This window comes from Marmota monax, unplaced genomic scaffold, assembly GCF_021218885.2.
Source record: "Marmota monax isolate L192 unplaced genomic scaffold, Marmota_monax_Labrador192_F-V1.1 WCK01_AAM20220418_F8-fsc00254, whole genome shotgun sequence".
Lineage (NCBI taxonomy): Eukaryota > Metazoa > Chordata > Mammalia > Rodentia > Sciuridae > Marmota > Marmota monax.
This window is the reverse complement of record NW_026694584.1, coordinates 1,274,623-1,293,317: the sequence shown is the minus strand read 5'-3', so window position 1 is coordinate 1,293,317 and position 18,695 is coordinate 1,274,623. Positions and strand designations below refer to the sequence as shown.

At 46.8% G+C, this 18,695-nt stretch overlaps 1 protein-coding gene across 6 annotated transcripts in view; it reads left to right on the top strand.

The window, feature by feature from the left end:
• Nucleotides 1–1,046: 1,046 nt before the first annotated feature.
• Piezo2 (piezo type mechanosensitive ion channel component 2) overlaps nucleotides 1,047–18,695 on the top strand; it is a 359,603-nt gene continuing 341,954 nt past the window's right edge. For all 6 annotated transcript variants that reach the window (XM_058571847.1, XM_046421440.1, XM_046421436.1 and 3 more), the window contains exon 1: nucleotides 1,047–2,081. In XM_058571847.1, the coding sequence (XP_058427830.1) occupies nucleotides 2,018–2,081 (64 nt within the window). In that variant the 5' untranslated portion in view covers nucleotides 1,047–2,017. The remainder of the gene's footprint in view (nucleotides 2,082–18,695) is intronic.

Below are 18,695 nucleotides of genomic sequence, written 5' to 3'. Positions count from 1 at the left end.
CATGCTTACTTTATGTCAAAAAATCAGTACCCACACAGGTAGTTGTTATGGTTAAGGAGTCAGGACAGAACCATGTTTTGCCTGCTTTTTTCATGGATCCACGGATCCCTCCTCTCCAACCAATGTAATCCCAGGTGCAAGTCCTGAATGGAGGTTAAATGCTCCCACCACTCCCTGGATGGAAACGCCAGTTCTCCCTGGTCCTCTCTACAAATCCTAAGATCCTCTGCCTCCTGGTCCTGGGATTCCCCTTGGCCCCAGCAGATCCCTAACTCTTGGATAATCTTAACACCAGGGAAGGGACAAACTGGAATCTCACAGCTTCAGCTGATTTCTCTAGATGTTGTTTCGTAAATAAGCAAAGGGAGGTTATTGGAATATTCTAGGTGCCAACATACTCTCCTCTAGAGCTACGACCAGCAAGAAACAAAGCCTAAGAGGAAAAAAAGAGTTCCCCAAGATATACAAAGGGGATGCACATCTGAGTTTTTCTGTGCATTCTGGAGAAAGGCTAGCTAAGATTGGTCAGACCCCGTTCAGAGTTGAAACTTCTTTGGTTAGATACGGACAAAGCTTCTGGAAGTCCAGCCTTATTCTTCTTGTCAACGCAGGTGGATAGTTACTTGTGCGCTCATCAGCACTGACTGCCCACAGAGTTAATCAAGCCCCTGGCTACTCTCCTGTAGGGCTTGTGCATTGTTCCTCTGGCGTTGAGTGATTCCTGGGTTTGGGCAAGCTCCAGGCGCTCCGTGTGTACAGGATGCCTCTGTTCGCAACTAGAAACACAGTGCACGCAGAGATAGGGGTCTGCGGAGCCAATAGCAACTCTCGGCGCGAAAGAAGGAGTGAGCCAACGAGCGAAGCCCACCTGGTTGGCAAGGCCAGGCCTTTCTCTGCGTGCCGGGTGCAGATGGAGTTCGCCCTTTGCGCGGGTGTACTGCGCCTGCTTCAAGAGTCGCTCAGGGGCGGTCCTGGCGAGCCAGCCCCGAGCCGCCTTCCCATTGGCGGGAGGACACGCCCGTCCCTGAGTGAGGGCTTCCAAAGTTTCATTGAAGGTGGAGAAGTGTGCGCCCGCCGGGGAGCCCTGGCTGCGCCGCGGCTAGGGCGAGGCTGCACCGCGGCGGGCGGGGGGCGCGCTGGGCATCCGGACGGCGTTTGAGTTTTCTTTTTAAAATTGAGACAGTGGAGGAGGGAATTGGCATCTGATCTACCCGTTTTGCGCTTTCGTCTCGATTCCTGCCCACGCTCACACGATTCCTTCAAGTGCGGGAGGGACTCGCAGCGCCACCCGCGGACAGATAACTGGAGCCCAGCGGTGTCGGGAATGGTCCTGTGCGCCTGGCTGCTCCCACCTCGGTCTCTCCGGCCCGAAGCTGGGGGGCGCAGAGGCTGAGCTGCACCACCACTCGGGATCCACAGCCTGCTCCTTGAGGCCGCGGGCTGTAGGACGAGACTCGGGGTCCGCGGGGCAGCTTCGAGAGCCAGGCGCAGGGCGGCGCGCGGCAGCCTGCGTGGGCAGAGGGGCTGGGGCCGGGCAGCAGAGACTCGTTGGCTTCAGAAAGGTTCTGCGCAAAAGGCTCCCCGGCCTCCCCTGAGCGACGCCCCGGGAGCCCAGCCAGAGGACTGCACTCCCTCTTCGCCCCCTTTCCGAACTGCTCCAGGCCCCTAGGACTCTCCCAAACTGTCCTCCTCCAGGGCCCCCGCCCCGGCTGCCCCTGAAGAGGCCGCCGCCACCGGAACCTGAGTTCTACACTTAATGGGCCGGCCGCAGAGGGTCGGGCGCCTGGCTGGGTGGCTGCCAAGAGCCTGGTGAGCGGCTGCCCAGAGCCCTGCGGGCGAGGGGCAGCTGAGAGCGCGTTGAGCGCGCCCTCGGGGCGGAAAGCCCGGCGGCCAGCGCAGAGGCGATGCCTGGGCGGCTTCCTGGTGGCAGGAGGCCCTAGGCGGGCATGGGCCTGGCGTCCCAGTCCTAGGGACCCTCGAGCCTCGCCCCTGCACTCGGAGTCGCCGAACCGACGCGATGGCCTCGGAAGTGGTGTGCGGGCTGGTCTTCAGGCTGCTGCTCCCCATGTGCCTGGCAGTAGGTGAGTCTAGTGGGCTCTCCAAGGTTACTCGGGGACTGTGAGGAGGGCTTCTTAGCGGGGACTTCCTAGCAAAGTTAAGGGCACTAGTGCTCCCGGATTCGATTCCCGAAGCGTGGTCCAGGTGGCAACAGCGTTAGCCGCGCTGTCCTGGTGACACAGTAAGTCTCTCTCACTTCCCGCTCTGGGGCAAAGGACCGGTGTCTCCCTTCAACGTCCAGCTGCAGAGTCCCGGTGACAGAGATCTGCTGCAGGTGCTGGAGACGGTTGTGTTGAATTTAGCCACGCGTGGATTTTTTTTTTTTATAAGCACAGTACTGCCTGTGCACAGAGGATGCAAGTCGCCTGGAAGGCGGCAGTGACCCCCGCGGTAGGAACCTGAGCTTAGACCTGAGGCCCCCTCCTCCAGGATGTCCTGGGACAGGCAGCACATGGTGCTCCATCCAGACTACCAGGGGCCATCTCTTCCCTACCCCATATCCCAGCCACCCTGTAGGGAGAAGTGAAAGATCCAATGGAGTTTTTTAAAAGAAAAACTGGGACTAGGCACCGGGAAAGCCCCTTTTCAAGGGAAGTGTTGGATGCTGAGGCTGAGAACCTACCTAGTCCCGCCCTCCCTCTCCGGGCACTTAGAGGGTTGGAAGCAGGCTTGGAACTCCTTGGGACTGGCGGGGTGAAGATCCGGCCACGGAGAGTCTCAAGGATGCCTAGAGGAGTGCCTCACTATTCTACAGGCTGGCAGGGTGTTGAAAGGATGTAGGCGTTGGTCTAAGGACCAGCCAACCTCTAGTAATGAGGGAGTTTCTGAATTTCTTCTCAAATCCTGCATGTTATGCTGAATCCCACTCCTAAGACTGATCATGGGGCCATGGGACTGTGCTTGGCTTTTCCTCTTCCCACTCCAGAGCTAGAGAATAGAGCACTTTACCAAGTAGCAATTGTGTTTACAAAGAGAGGGTGGTCTTTGCACAAAAGGCCAACTTTGTGCACCTTGCCAGAGGTTAATGAATCGAAATCACACCTGTGTTAAATGTTTTCTTTGTTAGAATATGAAACCCAATGCAAGCCATCGGCAGGATATTGTAGTGGAGTACTAATTAACACCTTTAGATAGCAAAGTGTCTGGGAGACTTGAGCAGGAGAACCCTCCATGGAAAAGCCAGCTTGGGCAGCAGGAGGGACTTCTATGGGGTTTGCTGGCCTCATCCTCAAAACTGCATTTCAAGTTTCAAGGCAGGACCATTTCCCAGGGATCTTTGTTGTCAACAAACTCACATACAGGAGGAGCTCATCTTCAGCGAAACTGACTTGGAGCTTGGTTTGGGAAAGGTTCTCTAGGCGCTTTCAGCACAGTGGGTGTCTCTGTTTGGCAGTCACCTCTGCATCTGGAGCCTGGCAGAGTGCCCGGCACATTTCGTATTTGCTGATTGGAAGCTAGTGCCTGAGTTAAGGAGGGGCTTTTAGAGAGAGGGCCGACTTGTGGCCAGTGCTGACCAGAAGGGGTCCTCAGGAGTGGCGCTGGGGTCAGAAGCTGCTCCCTCCCCTCTGTGACCCACCATCTCCTCCTTGTTCCCCCCTTCCCTCTCCCTGGGCACTTGCTGGGTTCTGTGACTGTTAGAAGAATAAGACGTGGTCATCTGCAGCCAGTTCGGCCCATTCTGTCAAATGACAGCAGGGAATGACCCGTTGATTGCCTGTGACCTCTCCCTAACCATTGGCTCCTGTTGGACATCTTGCTTGTCCCTAGTCTGGGAGGCTAGAGCCTAATTATCCCGACTAACTTAGGGTTTTCCACTCCGAGAGGCCCTTTACCAGGATTGTTGCTCTGGCACAGAGTGGGCGGTGCAAAGCCCTGGGCGGAGGCCCCAGAGCTTCCAGAGCCCCCAGGGGAGGCAGAACAGGGGCTGCTGCCCGAAGTCTGGGGTCATCATCCTCCTGGCCTCTTGTCTCATCCTGCCTCTTCCATGGTGCCCACCCACCATGGAAGAGTCACCTCCTGCCAACCTGAGCCCGCAGGTTGTGGCTTTAGATGTGAGTCCACCTTGAGCCCCGGGCTTTCTTAGGAGAAGCAGGGCTCCCAGGCACCAGGATAGTAGCCCCGCCCCCTCCGTTTCCTGGACCACAGAGTCAGCCCAGGGGATGTTGCAGCCTTAACATGGTCCGCTCCTTCCTGCTTGCTCACACTTCTCTGTGGGAGGGCGTGTGTTCATGTGTATGTATGAGTCTAAGAGTGTATGTGTGTGTGCATTTGAGTGAGCTTGTGTTTGTGTGATTCTGTGTGTGTGAGCAGGTGTGTGGAGTGTTATGAGTGTGTGAGAGATGTTATGGATATGTGGTGTGTTGTTTTTTTGTGTGTGAGATGTTACGAGTGGGAGGGTGTGGGGATGTTTTGAGTGTGTGTGGTGTGGAGCCTAGTGGTGTCCCCAGCTCAGCCTAGAGCCTGTTGTTTCCCCAGGAGCCTGCAAGGCGTGGGTTCAGGGAGAGCAGGGGCTGGCTGTTCCAGGAAGGCGGAGGAGGAGAGCATCAGGGGATGCGGCCCTAAATCTCCGCTGGACTTTCGCTGCTGTCTGGAAGATAACCCACACCTGGAAGGCTAATGGTGCCTTCCAATGATTGAGCTTCAACAGGGTGGTGGCTGCCACCTTGATTCTCTTCTTGAGGAAGTGGAGATTTCAAGGTTATTGAAGGGTTTTCTGGTCTATCTACTCCCAGGGGGCTGCTAAATCAAGCATGCAACTTCCTTAACATCCTGGGCAGGGAGTGCAGCAATCTGCTTGCCATTAGAATGGATCTCACACCTTCCCCATCTATTTTGACCTTGGGCAAGGCAGCCTTCAAAGTCAAGCCCTGGCAGAATCCTGCGGCTGGCTTCCCTTTAAGCCCCCATTTCTGCAGCACTGGTGTGGAAGCCTCCGCCCTCATGTCTTCACCTAGTGATGGGGGTGAGAACCAACTGTCTTGTGTTTAATCTGTTGCTAATTTTTTTTCCCCTGTGGAAGAAATGAAAGGGCAGTGATAAGTGATACCAGGGCTCTTCTATCCAGGTGTTATCTGATTCTTGAGTGTTAAAAGCAAACAAAACCATAACAGAATGTGGTGTTCATCATCCAAAATGAACATGTGCTGACAGATGTGCCTATATCTATAGCCACCGCAGATTTGAATATCTCCAAAACGACCTGTGACTTCTTGGTGGCCTTCAGAGTTTTCCTTATGCATAATGTATGAAAAATGGCAAAAACCTTCTGTAATATCATGCAGCCTTTCATAATGATAGCAGTAAATGGTCTTTGTTGAGCACTTTACAAATATCTTTTCTTTTTACACAGTCGTTTTCCCACCCATCTTTAAGTACATGACTGAGTTTGTTCCAAGGTTAGGAGGGACTAGGGATATTTTGATCACTGGCTCCAACTGGTTTATTCCATCTTGCCTAGGGTTGCCTGGAGTTCCCCAAGGTCTTGTCCAGAAGAGCCAGCATACTCACATTCAGGAAGGGAAGAGAAGGGAGGACACTGGACTTGGACAGTACCAAGGGAGAACAGAGGACAGAGACCTAGGTAGCTCCCCACCCCAGCTCCTGCTCCCCCTAAATGGAGGGTAAGAGGTTAGGAAAGAGCAGAGAAATAAAGGGCTGCATAGGCTAAAGTGTTCCCAGGAAAAATTATACTTGGAAAATATTGCAATTCCAGGAATATTCTCTAAAATTCCCTTTGGAAATAGCTGCATTAAAATCATAGTAAAAATATGTGGTCACTTTTGAAATATGTCTAGGTCTAGCTCTCTACACACAATTTCTTTCTATAGTATATTTTCTCTATGTAGCAGATGTCTCCTTCTCCTTCTCCTTCTCCTTCTCCTTCTCCTTCTCCTTCTCCTTCTCCTTCTCCTTCTCCTTCTCCTTCTTCTTCTTCTTCTTCTTCTGGAACCCAGGGGCACTTAACCACTGAGCCACATGCCCAACCTTTTTTATTTTTATTTTTTTTGAGACAGGGGTCTCGCTTAGTTGCTGAGCCAGGCTTTGAATTCATGATCCTCCTGCCTCCGCCTTCAGAGCTGCTGGGAATTCAGAGGTGTGCCACTGCACCTGGCTTCCAGATGTAATTTTGAAGTCCCACTTAAACACAGTTCAAGACTCACAAATGAAGCTAATTTGAATCTAATCAGCATGGATTTTTCTTGATCAGTGGCTTGCTGCTGCCACCTTGCTCAGTGGTTCCAGCTGCTGAAGGATCCCTGGAAAGCATTTAAAGTAACTTTGCTTTTAGCCACACCTTCTCGGCCTTGTAGAAGTAGATACTATGTCCCACTCACAAAAATAACTGAAAGGATGGAAATAACTGAATGGATTTGACATGTATAGTATGCAGAAGTTTTCTGATTATGACCTGCTTTTTTGAATTCTTTGCACACTATTCAGCATGAAACCAGGATATTATTATGATGAACGTGTTAGGACTCTTGTATGTGAATTTGCAAATACTAAAAACATTTTATTAAAGCAGAAGCAGATCTGGTCTGTGTTGTTTTTGCCAGTCAGTATTTGGGCCTTCTGATATCATTCCACTAGTTATCTGAGGGTGAAGATTTTTCAAAGACTAACAACTGATTTCTTAGAAAGTTAATGGTTTTATGACCCTGTCTGAGATGATTGCCCCCCTCATAGTTTTCCAACTCTGAGCTCCACAGCCTACTTCAGGTTCAATGGGGACAACACAAAGCACACTGTGTCCCCTGCAGCCTCCTCTGCCCGCTCAGGCCTTCTGAGTGGAGTGGACAAACCATTTTCTACTCCTTCACCTGCACGTTTGCCAGGAGCCTGTCGATGCCCCTGCCCTCAAGGGCAGGCCCTTTCTAACCAGGAGCCGCCTTCAGAGCCGTCCCTCTGGGTTCATCCTGCTCTTTCTTCTTGGCCCACCAGGGAGCTGTGGCTTCCCCTCTGGGTCCCAGAGCAGGGAGAGTCTCAGGCCTCCTTCTTGGCTCCTTTCTACCTTTGCTGCGTGTGAAGCCCAGGGTGCTTTCCTGTGCTCTGAGCTCTCCAGGAATTTCTTCAGCAAAGGGTCCTGGGCTTCTTTGAGGGCTTGAGTGCTTTTCAGCCTGAACCTCATTCAAAGCAGGCAATCCCCTGTTGTCTTTCCCCTTAGGCCCACCACCAGGCCAGTGGCCTACCAGCTGGTATTCCTATCTTGGCAGCAGGTGGGCTCTTTCCTTTTGCTGACAAATGGTTCTAAGCAGAGGTGGGTCTCCTGTTCCTGAGTTCTCTTATCAATATGCGTTCCTCAGGGCATGAGGCAGATAAGACCAACATGAAGTGAAGGTGTAGGCAGTCAAGTTGGTGCGCTTGCCCTGCTCCAGGAGACACCCCAGGGATGCAGTCCTTGCTCTGCCATCTTGCAGGACATGCTCAAGGCAGCCTGTCATTAGGTCCATATCAAGCTGAAGGATGCAGGAAGCAAATGCAAAAAGGACCCTTCTTTCCACCATGTAAGGCTGCAACCTGGGAGTTGCATGAGTGTGCTAACTAGCTAATGTGTGCTAGTATGCAATAAATAGCAGCTTTTATTCTTGCAGTCTGATGCTAAGCAACCATGTTAGTTGGGTCGGATTTATGGGCTAGTTTGAGGGCCTGTCCATCAAGAGCTGCCCCTTCCCATGGGCAGAGAGTTCAGAGTCACAGTCAGTGTAAGTGGTGCTTTGAGACACTGTTGAAGGCTGAGGATGACCCTGTCTTGTTCCCTCCCCACAGTCAGACACATTGGAAGGTCTCTGTGCCATTGCTCATTTTTATCTCTGAAATAACGTGACAACTGTGACATCTTAATTTCCCTTCCCTAGCAATAGGGTGCTTTGTTCACGCTCCTTACAAAATTCTGTGCTTAGTTCTTCCCTTCTCTGTGTCTGCAAGTTCAGGAACTCTGTATAAGGGGCTGCTTGTTGCTATCCCCAGCACTAAATGACTTCCTAACATAGAGCAGCCATTTGAAAAAATGCTGGTTTTGAATTGTAGGTTTTTCTATTGTGCCTGATCACTGTATAAGGGCTGAGCACTGAGCACATATTTTCCAATTGATTAATTAAAATATTCATTGGCTAAATTTCTTTCTCTTGAATATCTCAGAAATTTGAACCTAGAGTTAAGGTCTACCTTCCTATAGCTGTTGGTTTCTAAGTCTTTGAATATAAAATTCATAACAGCCTGTAACACTCTCCCTGACTTTCATAAATGAGCATTTTATCAGTATTGCAATTAATGCATTTTACTTGCTTTGCAGTGAGGAGAGAAGGAAAAAACCCATTTGACAATGTAAAGTTTGACCGGAGCATCATCCTTGAAGTGCATATTATTTTTTAAAATGTTTTCAGCTCTTCTGGAACCACACGAATCGATCTGTTTTCTCTTGTGGTCAAATCCTCTAGGTCAGCAGTTTTGGCCACAGATTCAGGAAAGGAGGAAGAACACAGGGCTTTAACAAGATGGCGATTCAGAACCAGAGTGCCATGGAGTGTGCACATTGAGTTGTCACACCCTTCCCTTCTCTGTCCCCCACTGTACCTGTGTGCCAGCTGTGTTGGGCTTGGCATTGCTGCAGGAACATGGACCCTTGTTAGAAATACAGGCAGTGAAGAATCTGGGAAGGACCCTGGTCTGCAGGTCTAGTGAGAAAGTCTGGATCCTGTTTGTAATACACTCATTACTCTGCCAAGTCACAGAAACTCTCCATTCTTCAATTACATCATCTATAGAATGAGATGTTCAAAGCTAAGAAACGCTTTCATGGTTTAACAGGGTTATTTCTGCACACACATTTTTTAATGTGAGAAAGGTACGACCACAAACCACCATCTCATAGCCAGCATTTTTACATCTAACTTTTCTAGTCTCTAATACCCATCCAACTTATGTGGCTAAAGACTTGCTTCAAAGGAAGGTGAGGGACTGCTAAGTAAAATAGCTTTTTATCCCGTTAGCTGTGGGAGTGCAGATGTCACACAGAGCTGGTCATGGGGACAGAGATTCTGGCCCAGGCTTTGCAGCTCTTCCCTCACCTGCTCTGCGTTCAGACGTGGAAGATACCTCACCTTACCAGTGACAGCAACAGGAGCAACAAGAGGCATGATTGCATTTGGTCTTTGCAGAAGTAAAGGACTTGGAGTGCCCAGCTTGTGCTCAGTCATGCCTGTGAAGACAACCAAGCCACAGTGTGGGGTAGCTGAGGCTGCATGGTCTTGTAGGAACATAGAGTTATCTAAATAAGATTTGAGTCAGGAAAATAAATTTTGAGTAATACCCTGAATTTAATCAGCATGACATTACAATGACATTGTAGACCTTGGGCGAACTTAGCTAGATAATTCCATTATTCATGAAAGAAAGGGGAGGCTGCTCAGAATCCTTAGATGCCCATAGAAAGGAGTCCCAGGGGAGGCCCCACGTAGGTGTGCTGCAGGGCCTCAGCACCAGCTACAGAGTGTGAGCTTCCTGCATTCAAAGCCCTCCACCCTCCTTCTCCTCTTTCAGACTAAAAATCAGAGCTGGTTCACACGCACCAGGCTAATTCTGACTTATGTTGGTCCTGGGGTCAGTCTCGCTGGTAAGCACTGGAATGTTCTCTGCTAAAGTCAGGCGTGCTACCTGCATGCCAGATAGGCTTGCTGTGGCTCCAGGCCTCTGATCACCCATCTTCAGCCAGGAGAGAGGACTAGAGTCAGGTTACAAGGCTTTGGGAAGAGGGAGAGTCATTCAGTGGGATTTGTGTCTTGTGAGCCAGTGTTTTCCAGAAGCCTCCAACTACCTAGAATTTTTCATTAACAGCCACAAACCACCTTCAGCAGTAGTTTCAAAGCCTTGTGGGCTTTGCTTGTGCATCTCCCTAGGGCTCACTGCAGTGTCTATCCATAGGGGCACTGCCGGACCACCAGCTCATTCTCTGGATTCAGCTCAGACAACTCTGGGCTGTTCTCCCACGTTAGAACCCCCTGCATGTTATGCCAGTCTCTCACCTGGGGCTACTGTAAAGGATGCCAGGTAGTCCTCAAAGGCATGTCTTAAAATCATATATAAGAATATTTTTAGCAATTATTTCTAGAAAAATAAAGGCATATCTTCCCCAAATTATTCAGAAGGGAACAAATTGCAGATATGATCTTAGTTTATGGTATGGATTGGTCATTTGTTCCAATATGTTCCTTCTCAGGTGTTAACTTTTCCTGGAATGCAAATTTCAAATGTGGTGCTGATCTTCCCAGGGCAGAGCAGTGTGCTGCTCAGGCAACCTGTCTGGGCTACTTGAGTAACAGGAGCCACACTGTGATATTCCATAGATTTGAACATGCAAGGAGAGCATTCTCTTTACAAGAACACTTTTGAAGTGTGGCTTGGATAGTCCACTGCTGATTGTTTCTTTCAGTCTGTTTATAAAAATCATCCTCTGTCTGGTTTTGGTCAAGTTTTTCCTGCTCTTCTCATGGGATCCATGTGCATTTTCCAGAATCTGTCAAAATTCACGCAGTCACCTCAGACAATACGCGTGCCCCGCCTTTGCTATCTTAAAACAGGCTGTTCTTTACTCCAAAGACCAGGGGAAACCCAGGTCTCTTTCTTGATTGCTCTCTGTGTTTGTAGGCATTGATGCTTTTTCTAGGCTTCTTTTCTGGCTATTGCTCAAGGGGAATTTGACCTTTTTTAATTTTTTATTTTTTTTAATATTTATTTTTTAGGTATACATGGAATTTTACCAATTTTACAAATCTTATTGTGAAGGTCTCCAGATATCTCTGTAGTTCCCATCTTTAGACTCCTGGGTCAGTGGTTGGCACTCTTCCGATCTTGGTTCTTAATAGAAACAGAAGAAAAAGCCTTTGTTTTGCATGCCTTGTTTTTTCTTTCTCCTTCAAAATTTAACAATATAGCGGGAGGGGCTGGGCATGTGGCTCACGCGGTAGCGCGCTCGTCTGGCATGCAGGCGGCCCGGGTTCGATCCTCAGCACCACATACAAACAAAGATGTTGTGTCCGCCGAAAACTAAAAAAATAAATAAATAAGTATTTAAAAAAAAATATAGGGGGAGGGATTTAAAGAGTGGTTGAGGAGGTACCCTGGAGTCTGCAGCTCAGGGCTGAGGCCCTAAAGGATTTTGTGTTCTCCATTCCCCACCAAGTCATTGTTCATGGGCTCTTTGAATTTATGATGCAGTTCCTATTGGGAAACATTTTTATTTTGCGAAGACTTTCAATGTCTTAAGTCAGCATTTTGTGTCAGCGAGAGATTAAGAAACTTACATGATTAGGTATTTGTGAGAAGTGCCAGCTAAATAAATCAGATGTTCTGCACAGCAAGGCTGGTCAGAGGCTTGTGTCTGCTGCAGTTGTGAATCTCTCTGAGTGAGTTTGAGGTGTGCTTCCCCGTCCCACTGCTGGACTCCTGCTCCCTCCTGTGGCGCTCATGTTTTGGGAATGTACATTGGACCGTTCTGGATTTCTGGAGCCTTACACTCATGGAAAGGAGGAGGGTTTTATTTCTATTTTTTATTTTTGGCATAAGGTGGCCTTTCAGAAGACCCTGGATCTCTTTAGAGGGGTAGAAGTGAACCGTAGCCAACGCTGACTGATATTCACTGTCAAAACTACCAGAAGAAAGAATTGGACTTCCCTTGTTAACCTCTGCTTGCTGACTTACATGTACTGTAGTTCATTTAAAAAGACAAATCCCTGTGTAGTATAGTCCGCTGTCCACATCCAGGCCAGCTTGGGCTTTGGAACATTCAAGTCAGATGTCATTCCTCTGCTTTAAACGTCCAGTGCTTTCTCATTGAATGTAAACAACAAACACTAAATCCTTAACTTGGCCCATGAAGCCCAGGGCTCCCTGGCCCTCTAGCCACCCTGGCGTTACTTCTATTATTCAGATGAAGCTATTTTTTTGTGTTGAGGCTTTTGTACTCGTTCCTTGATCTGATGAGCAGTCTTTCCCTGGACCTCAGCTTGCACATGGCCCACTCAGGGCTGTGCTTGCACACCACCCAGACCACCCTGCTCACTCACGGCACTGCTTCTGTCCTTCTCCCCCATGCTGGTTCTGTCTCACTTCTTTCATGCCAATGCATGCTTATTTATCACTTTCTGACTCCCATTCCCTCTGATTTCCTAAGACTGAAGCATCTGAGCCCAGAAGAGAAGAACCTGTTCCCTGCTATCTCCCTGCTCTGCCCTCAGTATCTCAGGTGGGGCCTGGCCCACGGGAACCACCCGCACACTCAGCACTGGGGAGGCTAACCAAAACTGATCTGGGGCCAGGGGAGTAGCTCAGTGGTAGAAAGCAAGAGGCCCTAGGTTTGATTCTCAGCACCACAAAAATATAAAAATAAAAATTAATGCCCTTAACACGTTGTTAAACACTAGGTAGCATTTGTTAAGGACTTAATATAAAAAATTATTGTGATGGTGATCTTTTATTGCTTCATCCATCAATTTTGGTCAATCAATATGGCTAGATTCTGGCAATGCAAAAAAAATGTGTAAGGCTTGGTCTCTGTGTCTGAGATTCCTTTCAGACCTAAGGTAGCCCAGGGTCTCCACTGAAGTCTGAATGGAAAGTTGCAGATGGTGTCCGTCAGGTCTCTGCCTTCTGTCCTTCGGTACTTTGAATGACCTGGGAGGTGGTGGAGAAACTGGTCTTTGCAGAGGGAGGAAGAGCTCCTGGTGAGCCAACCGTGGCTCTTTCCCAGGCCCAGGGCACAGTAAGCTGAGAGTCAGTCTGGAGCAATGCAGTGAGGTGTGTCCTGAATTGAGGATGAGAAGATGGAGGGGAGTCCTGCTGGACCAGTTAGAGGCCACCCCTTGCCATCAAAACCTACTTTCAGAAATGATCAGCAAACAAAACTGTGACCAAAAAATTTTTTAAAAATATGTTGATACTTCTGGTAATATCTGTTTAAATAGGGGACAATCTTTAAAGCAAACTGTGCATGGAGTTGTTTGGGCCAGTTCTCTGTGCTGTCAGCCTTTGGTGGATACAGAATGAAGGAGCGGACTGGTCTCCAGCCAGCCCTGATGTCCTAACCAGTTGGCTGCTAGATTTAAGATCAGTCTGGGGGCTGCAGGTGTGAGTGGTAGAGCACCTGCCTGGCATGCACAAGGGCCTGGGCTCTATCCCCAGCACCAAATTTTAAAAAGCAATAAAAGAACTCTAATTTAGACCCGGGAGTAACTACCGGCTGAAGATGACTGTCGTTGGGGAATACCTACGGTCACGACACAGACTTGGACGCCACCCTAGCTATGTGCCTCTTGTCTGTTGGTCTTCCCGTGGCTATATTTCCTCCAAAGTGTACACTGTAATTGCGCTGGAAGCCCATGAGTCGGCGATGGAATGGCTGTCCTATATTTCTCTTGCCTTATCTTGGACATGCCTAGCCACTTCATGCAATCAAGTCGATGAAAGCCAAGGTTGGCAGCGACATCTAAACACTCGGGAAAAATTGGCACTGTTCAAAGAGAGAGTATGAAATTACTTCAGCCAGAGCTATAACATCCTGTCTTGGGCCAGAGTCTCTTTCTGGCACAGTGCTTTTCAATCCTGACTTTGCTCTCTCTCTCTCCCTCTCTCTCTCTCTCTCTCTCTCTCTCTCTCTCTCTCTCTCTCTCTCTCTCTCTCTCTCTCGTTCATTATAGTTACAGCAGGACTTTATAAATACCAGGACGCTCTTCCCTGAAGGTTTGTCCTTCATTTAGAATGGAGTGCGTCTTGATTTCCTCAGACAGATTGAGGAAACGATTCAACAGCTTTATGAAGTACGCCGTCTTCAGTGTTACACAGGCATTTTGTCAGCTGAACAGAGTCCCCCAACTGTGCTGTGACAGCAGTGGCTCATTTCCTCCCTCAAGCATCTTAAGACAGAGCTGGGTTTTAAAGTTGCTGAAAGGCTGTATTCAGCTTTGTGAATTCTGTAACAACACTGAGGACTTAAAGACAATGCCCTTTATTTGTTGGGCATGTTGCAGATTATAACATGTTCACATGTTTTTTGCATGGTAAGCTCAAGAGGGCTAGGATTGTGGTTTTCTTGTTTTGTAGGATACTGCATCCCCTCTTAGATGCCTGGCAGATGGGGCGTGTGCACATACTATATTAGTGTGTGTATATATGGGGTGGGTGGGTGTCTCATTGAATAGCTGCAAATGCTCTGCAGAATAGAAACTACTCTTGAATTTACACGGTAAGGGTGGAATGAAGAAATAGATTTCTCACAAAACAACAGAAATTCATAAAAATTAAGTGACATTTATTTATTTGGTGGGTCAGTTATCAGAAAGGTGCTGGACTAGAACCTGGACATCAGATACTCAATTTTCATCTAGTATACTTTTAGCAACACAAGTGCTTTTCTCAAATATTGGTATTTGTAAATGCTCCTAATCTGGATCTTTCCACCCATTTTCTCCATTTCTGCAAGAGTGATCTTTTAGAAGATAACTCTGACTGTGTATATCTGACCATGCTTAGAACAATGCTTAGAGCAGGGTGTGTGCCATTTATTCTGAGGGGCAGGCAAAGGGCCCCGGGTCTCCTAGGTTTTCTCAGACTCCACCAGCAGAGAGGACCATGTCCTTGTCTCTCCAAGGCTCACCTAGGAGTTTGAATCCTGTGCAAGATTCAGCTTCTCTTGGGTCCAAGGGTGCCCTTACCAGGGTCCTAGAAGTGCCTCCTCTTGAACAACTCTCCACTTTTAGGAAACCATCAGTTTCAGCTCTTCGGGGTCGAGGTGCTGAATGTTCTACACATTTCTTCAGAGGAGATATGTGCTTTTCTGCGTTCCCTGCGGGCATTTTCAACAGCATTTTTGGATTCTTTTTTCAGTTGTACAGTGCTCTTGGGTTTCTGTGGCCTGACATAATAAATGATTATGCCGTCTTAACCCACAATAAACTTTTGTGATTTGTTGGACTTAATTTTAACTACTTTGAGTTTCTTAGGAGTGAGTTACTTTAGAGATGTTATGGTAAATGACATTTTCTTAGAAAGAATAGTTTGGTAAATTCAGGCATGGTTATTCCAAAAGGTAAATATGATGCTTACTTTAAAAAAAATTATATATATATTGATTAATTCTCAGGGCATTAAATGGCTAAGATTTATCATTTTTGTCTAATGTCTAAGGATTTCATAAAATTAAGCTATCATTTGTTAAAATGACCCTTCATGCTGCTTCCAGATGAAGGAAATGTCATCCAAGCATCTTATGCAGAAACCTTGCTGTATTCAAGGCCAACGTCTAGGAGACATCCTTGCTCACTGTTGTTACTAATAAGTTGCACCTCATTTTTTTTTTACTAGAAGCCTCTTATTGTAAATAGTTACTTTGAATTTTTTCAGAACTTTGGTTTGTTTCCTATATAATATGGCAGGTCTAAACTAGAGATGGAAGCTGTGGGTGTGAATAGTTGTCTTTGAGTCTGTATTTAGAGGAAGCTTTTTGCTTTTTAGATAACATTTGTCGATAAAATTCTTAGTGATGGCATTCATTATCATTTGCACCTGCTGAGGAGAAGGCTACAGAAAGATTCCCTGGCTAATTGTTTATAGTGAGACCGTTAGAAATTAGACCTTAATAATGTCTGTCTACTGAGGGTTTGCAAATGCCTGTGTAAGATGGGAAGAAGACCTTTGGTTTGGTGCATGAACTTGTGGTGGTGCTTATATGTTCAGTGGACATCATAGCTAGGCTTCCTGGGAACAGAACAAGGAGGACTTACCTGCAGATTAAAGGGAGGTTGAAGTCACTGGCATTTTGGTCATGAGAATAGGTGCAAAGATGCCCACTCATTGCTGGATTTGAGTCTGGGCTAGAGATCATGTCCACTGCTGGCCTACCTGTGCTATCAAGGAAGACTCTAACCTGTAAAACCTTTTAGAATTCCAATGAAAGTCTGGCAAAGAGGTAATTGGTAATGTCGGGGAATGCAAGCAGCTAATGAACAGAGTGAGTTCTTCAGATATGTGAAAGTGAAAAAACACTCCATCAACTTTATTGATTAATGGAAAATAGAGTTGATATGAGTTTTGTATTTTTAATATAATTTTATGTTTCTTCACAAGGTGATTTGTTCAAAATGAATGGGATTTAATTGGCATATATTTGAACTTTTTAAAATGTACATTTAGGAAGAGGAAACACATATTCTCTCTGACCACAGGTTACAAAGCTACAGACTCTATAGGATCAGCCACATGGCCAGGCATAGTCAGGCATTTGACTCTCACATCCTCAGAATCCTGTTTCTAAGATTATGAAAATGTATCTATAGATTTAGATAACTAGAATTTCCATATATTGATGAAACTTTGGTGGTTTCTTTTTCAAAAATTTCATTCTCAAGGCCTTAAGTCTTTGGATCAGCGTCTTTAAGGCAGTGGTGGGTGGAATCAGTTGTTTTTTTGCTGACTCGGACACGCCCTGGCCCATTGCTTTGGCAAGGTGAGGTGCTGTGTGCACAGCAGGTGCCCACTGAGACCTGGGGTCAGGAAGGGGGGATGCATTCATCCTGTTGAAATGTGGACATGCCCAGCTTCCCTTGGGAGGAGAGGAATGCACTGCAGATGATTTAGCCAAGATGTAAGTCAACAAAACATATCTTTTCAAGGAGAACCTACTTTGTGGCAAATATTTTTCAATGAAGAGACTTCTCTTCAGCTTGCACATGGCTCGTGGTGATATGACCTTGCAGGTGCTTTGTGACATATGTGAAATGTAACAGAGGGCAGTGGCCTATTGATCTTCTCTGGTAGGCCATCTCTGTCGTCATTGTAACCATGGATGGTTCTGGAGTGCTGATTGGCACTTGGACTTTGAGGCAACCACATTGTTGAGGGTATTTGGGGCTCTATGTAGTGTTGATTGGTGCCGTTGGGTTCAATTTGATTATCCTGAGGGTAACCGTTAAAATGATGATACAGAGGTAAACTGACCTCTCAAGCTTGTCTTTCGAAACGATATCCACTACAAGATCATGAAGCATCAAGTAGTCACTAATTCCAAGTGGCGGTTGATTTTTCATTGCTTTCATATTTACACAATTGTTTATTTGCTGTAAGAAACTCTGAGTCCAGTAGCCTAGTACATTTAAGCCATAGAGAGGAAAGTTGCTTTGAAGAGTTGCCTCTCACATCCTTTCCCTTCTGCGCTATGGCTGGCCTTGACAGGAGGTAACATTTAAATGTATTTGTAATAGAGCATTCGGCTACATGCAAGTGAGCCAAGTTTGCCTTTATGCTGAAGAACCCAGTTTTGTGGCTTGTCCCTGCTCTCAACCCCGCTGGCTGCTGGGTAATATTTCACTGTGCTAATGTAACCCATAGGGGTCAAAGCAGCTGTTAGCAGAGCAAGTCATATAAGTCATGGTTGTTTTGAAGAATAATTAGGCAAAGACAAAAGTTGATGCTTTCTAAATGGAATCACAAAAACCTGGTTTTATTTTTATTTTTATTTTATTTTTAAATTTTTTATTGTTGGCTGTTCAAAACATTACATAGTTCTTGATATATCATATTTCACACTTTGATTCAAGTGGGTTATGAGCTCCCATTTTTACCCCATATACAGATTGCAGAATCACATCAGTTACACATCCATTGATTTACACATTGCCATACTAGTGTCTGTTGTGTTCTGCTGCCTTTCCTAACCTCTACTATCCCCCCTCCCCTCCCCTCCCCTCCCCTCTTCTCTCTCTGCCCCCTCTACTGACATTCATTTGTCCCCCTTGTATTATTTTTCCCTTTCCCCTCACTTCCACTTGTATGTACTTTTGTATAACTCTGAGGGTCTCCTTCCATTTCCATGCAATTTCCCTTCTCTCTCCCTTTCCCTCCCACCTCTCATCCCTGTTTAATGTTAATCTTCTTCTCATGCTCTTCGACCCTACTCTGTTCTTAGTTACTCTCCTTATATCAAAGAAGACATTTGGCATTTGTTTTTTAGGGATTGGCTAGCTTCACTTAGCATAATCTGCTCTAATGCCATCCACTTACCTGCAAATGCCATGATCTTGTTATTTTTTTAGTGCTGAGTAATATTCCATTGTGTATAAATGCCACATTTTTTAATCCATTCATCTACTGAAGGGCATCTAGGTTGGTTCCACATTCTAGCTATCATTAATGTGAATTGTGAGGCTATAAACATTGATGTCGCTGTGTCCCTGTAGTATGCTCTTTTTAGGTCTTTTGGGTATAGTCCGAGAAGGGGAATAGCTGGGTCAAATGGTGGTTCCATTCCCAGCTTTCCAAGAAATCTCCATACTGCTTTCCAAATTGGCTGCACCAATTTGCAGTCCCACCAGCAATGTACAAGTGGACCCTTTTCCCCACATCCTCGCCAGCACTTGTTGCTGTTTGACTTCATAATGGCTGCCAATCTTACTGGAGTGAGATGGTATCTTAGGGTGGTTTTGATTTGCATTTCTCTGACTGCTAGAGATGGTGAGCATTTTTTCATGTACTTGTTGATTGATTGTATGTCCTCCTCTGAGAAGTGTCTGTTCAGGTCTTTGGCCCATTTGTTGATTGGGTTATTTGTTATCTTATTGTCTAATTTTTTGAGTTCTTTGTATACGCTGGAT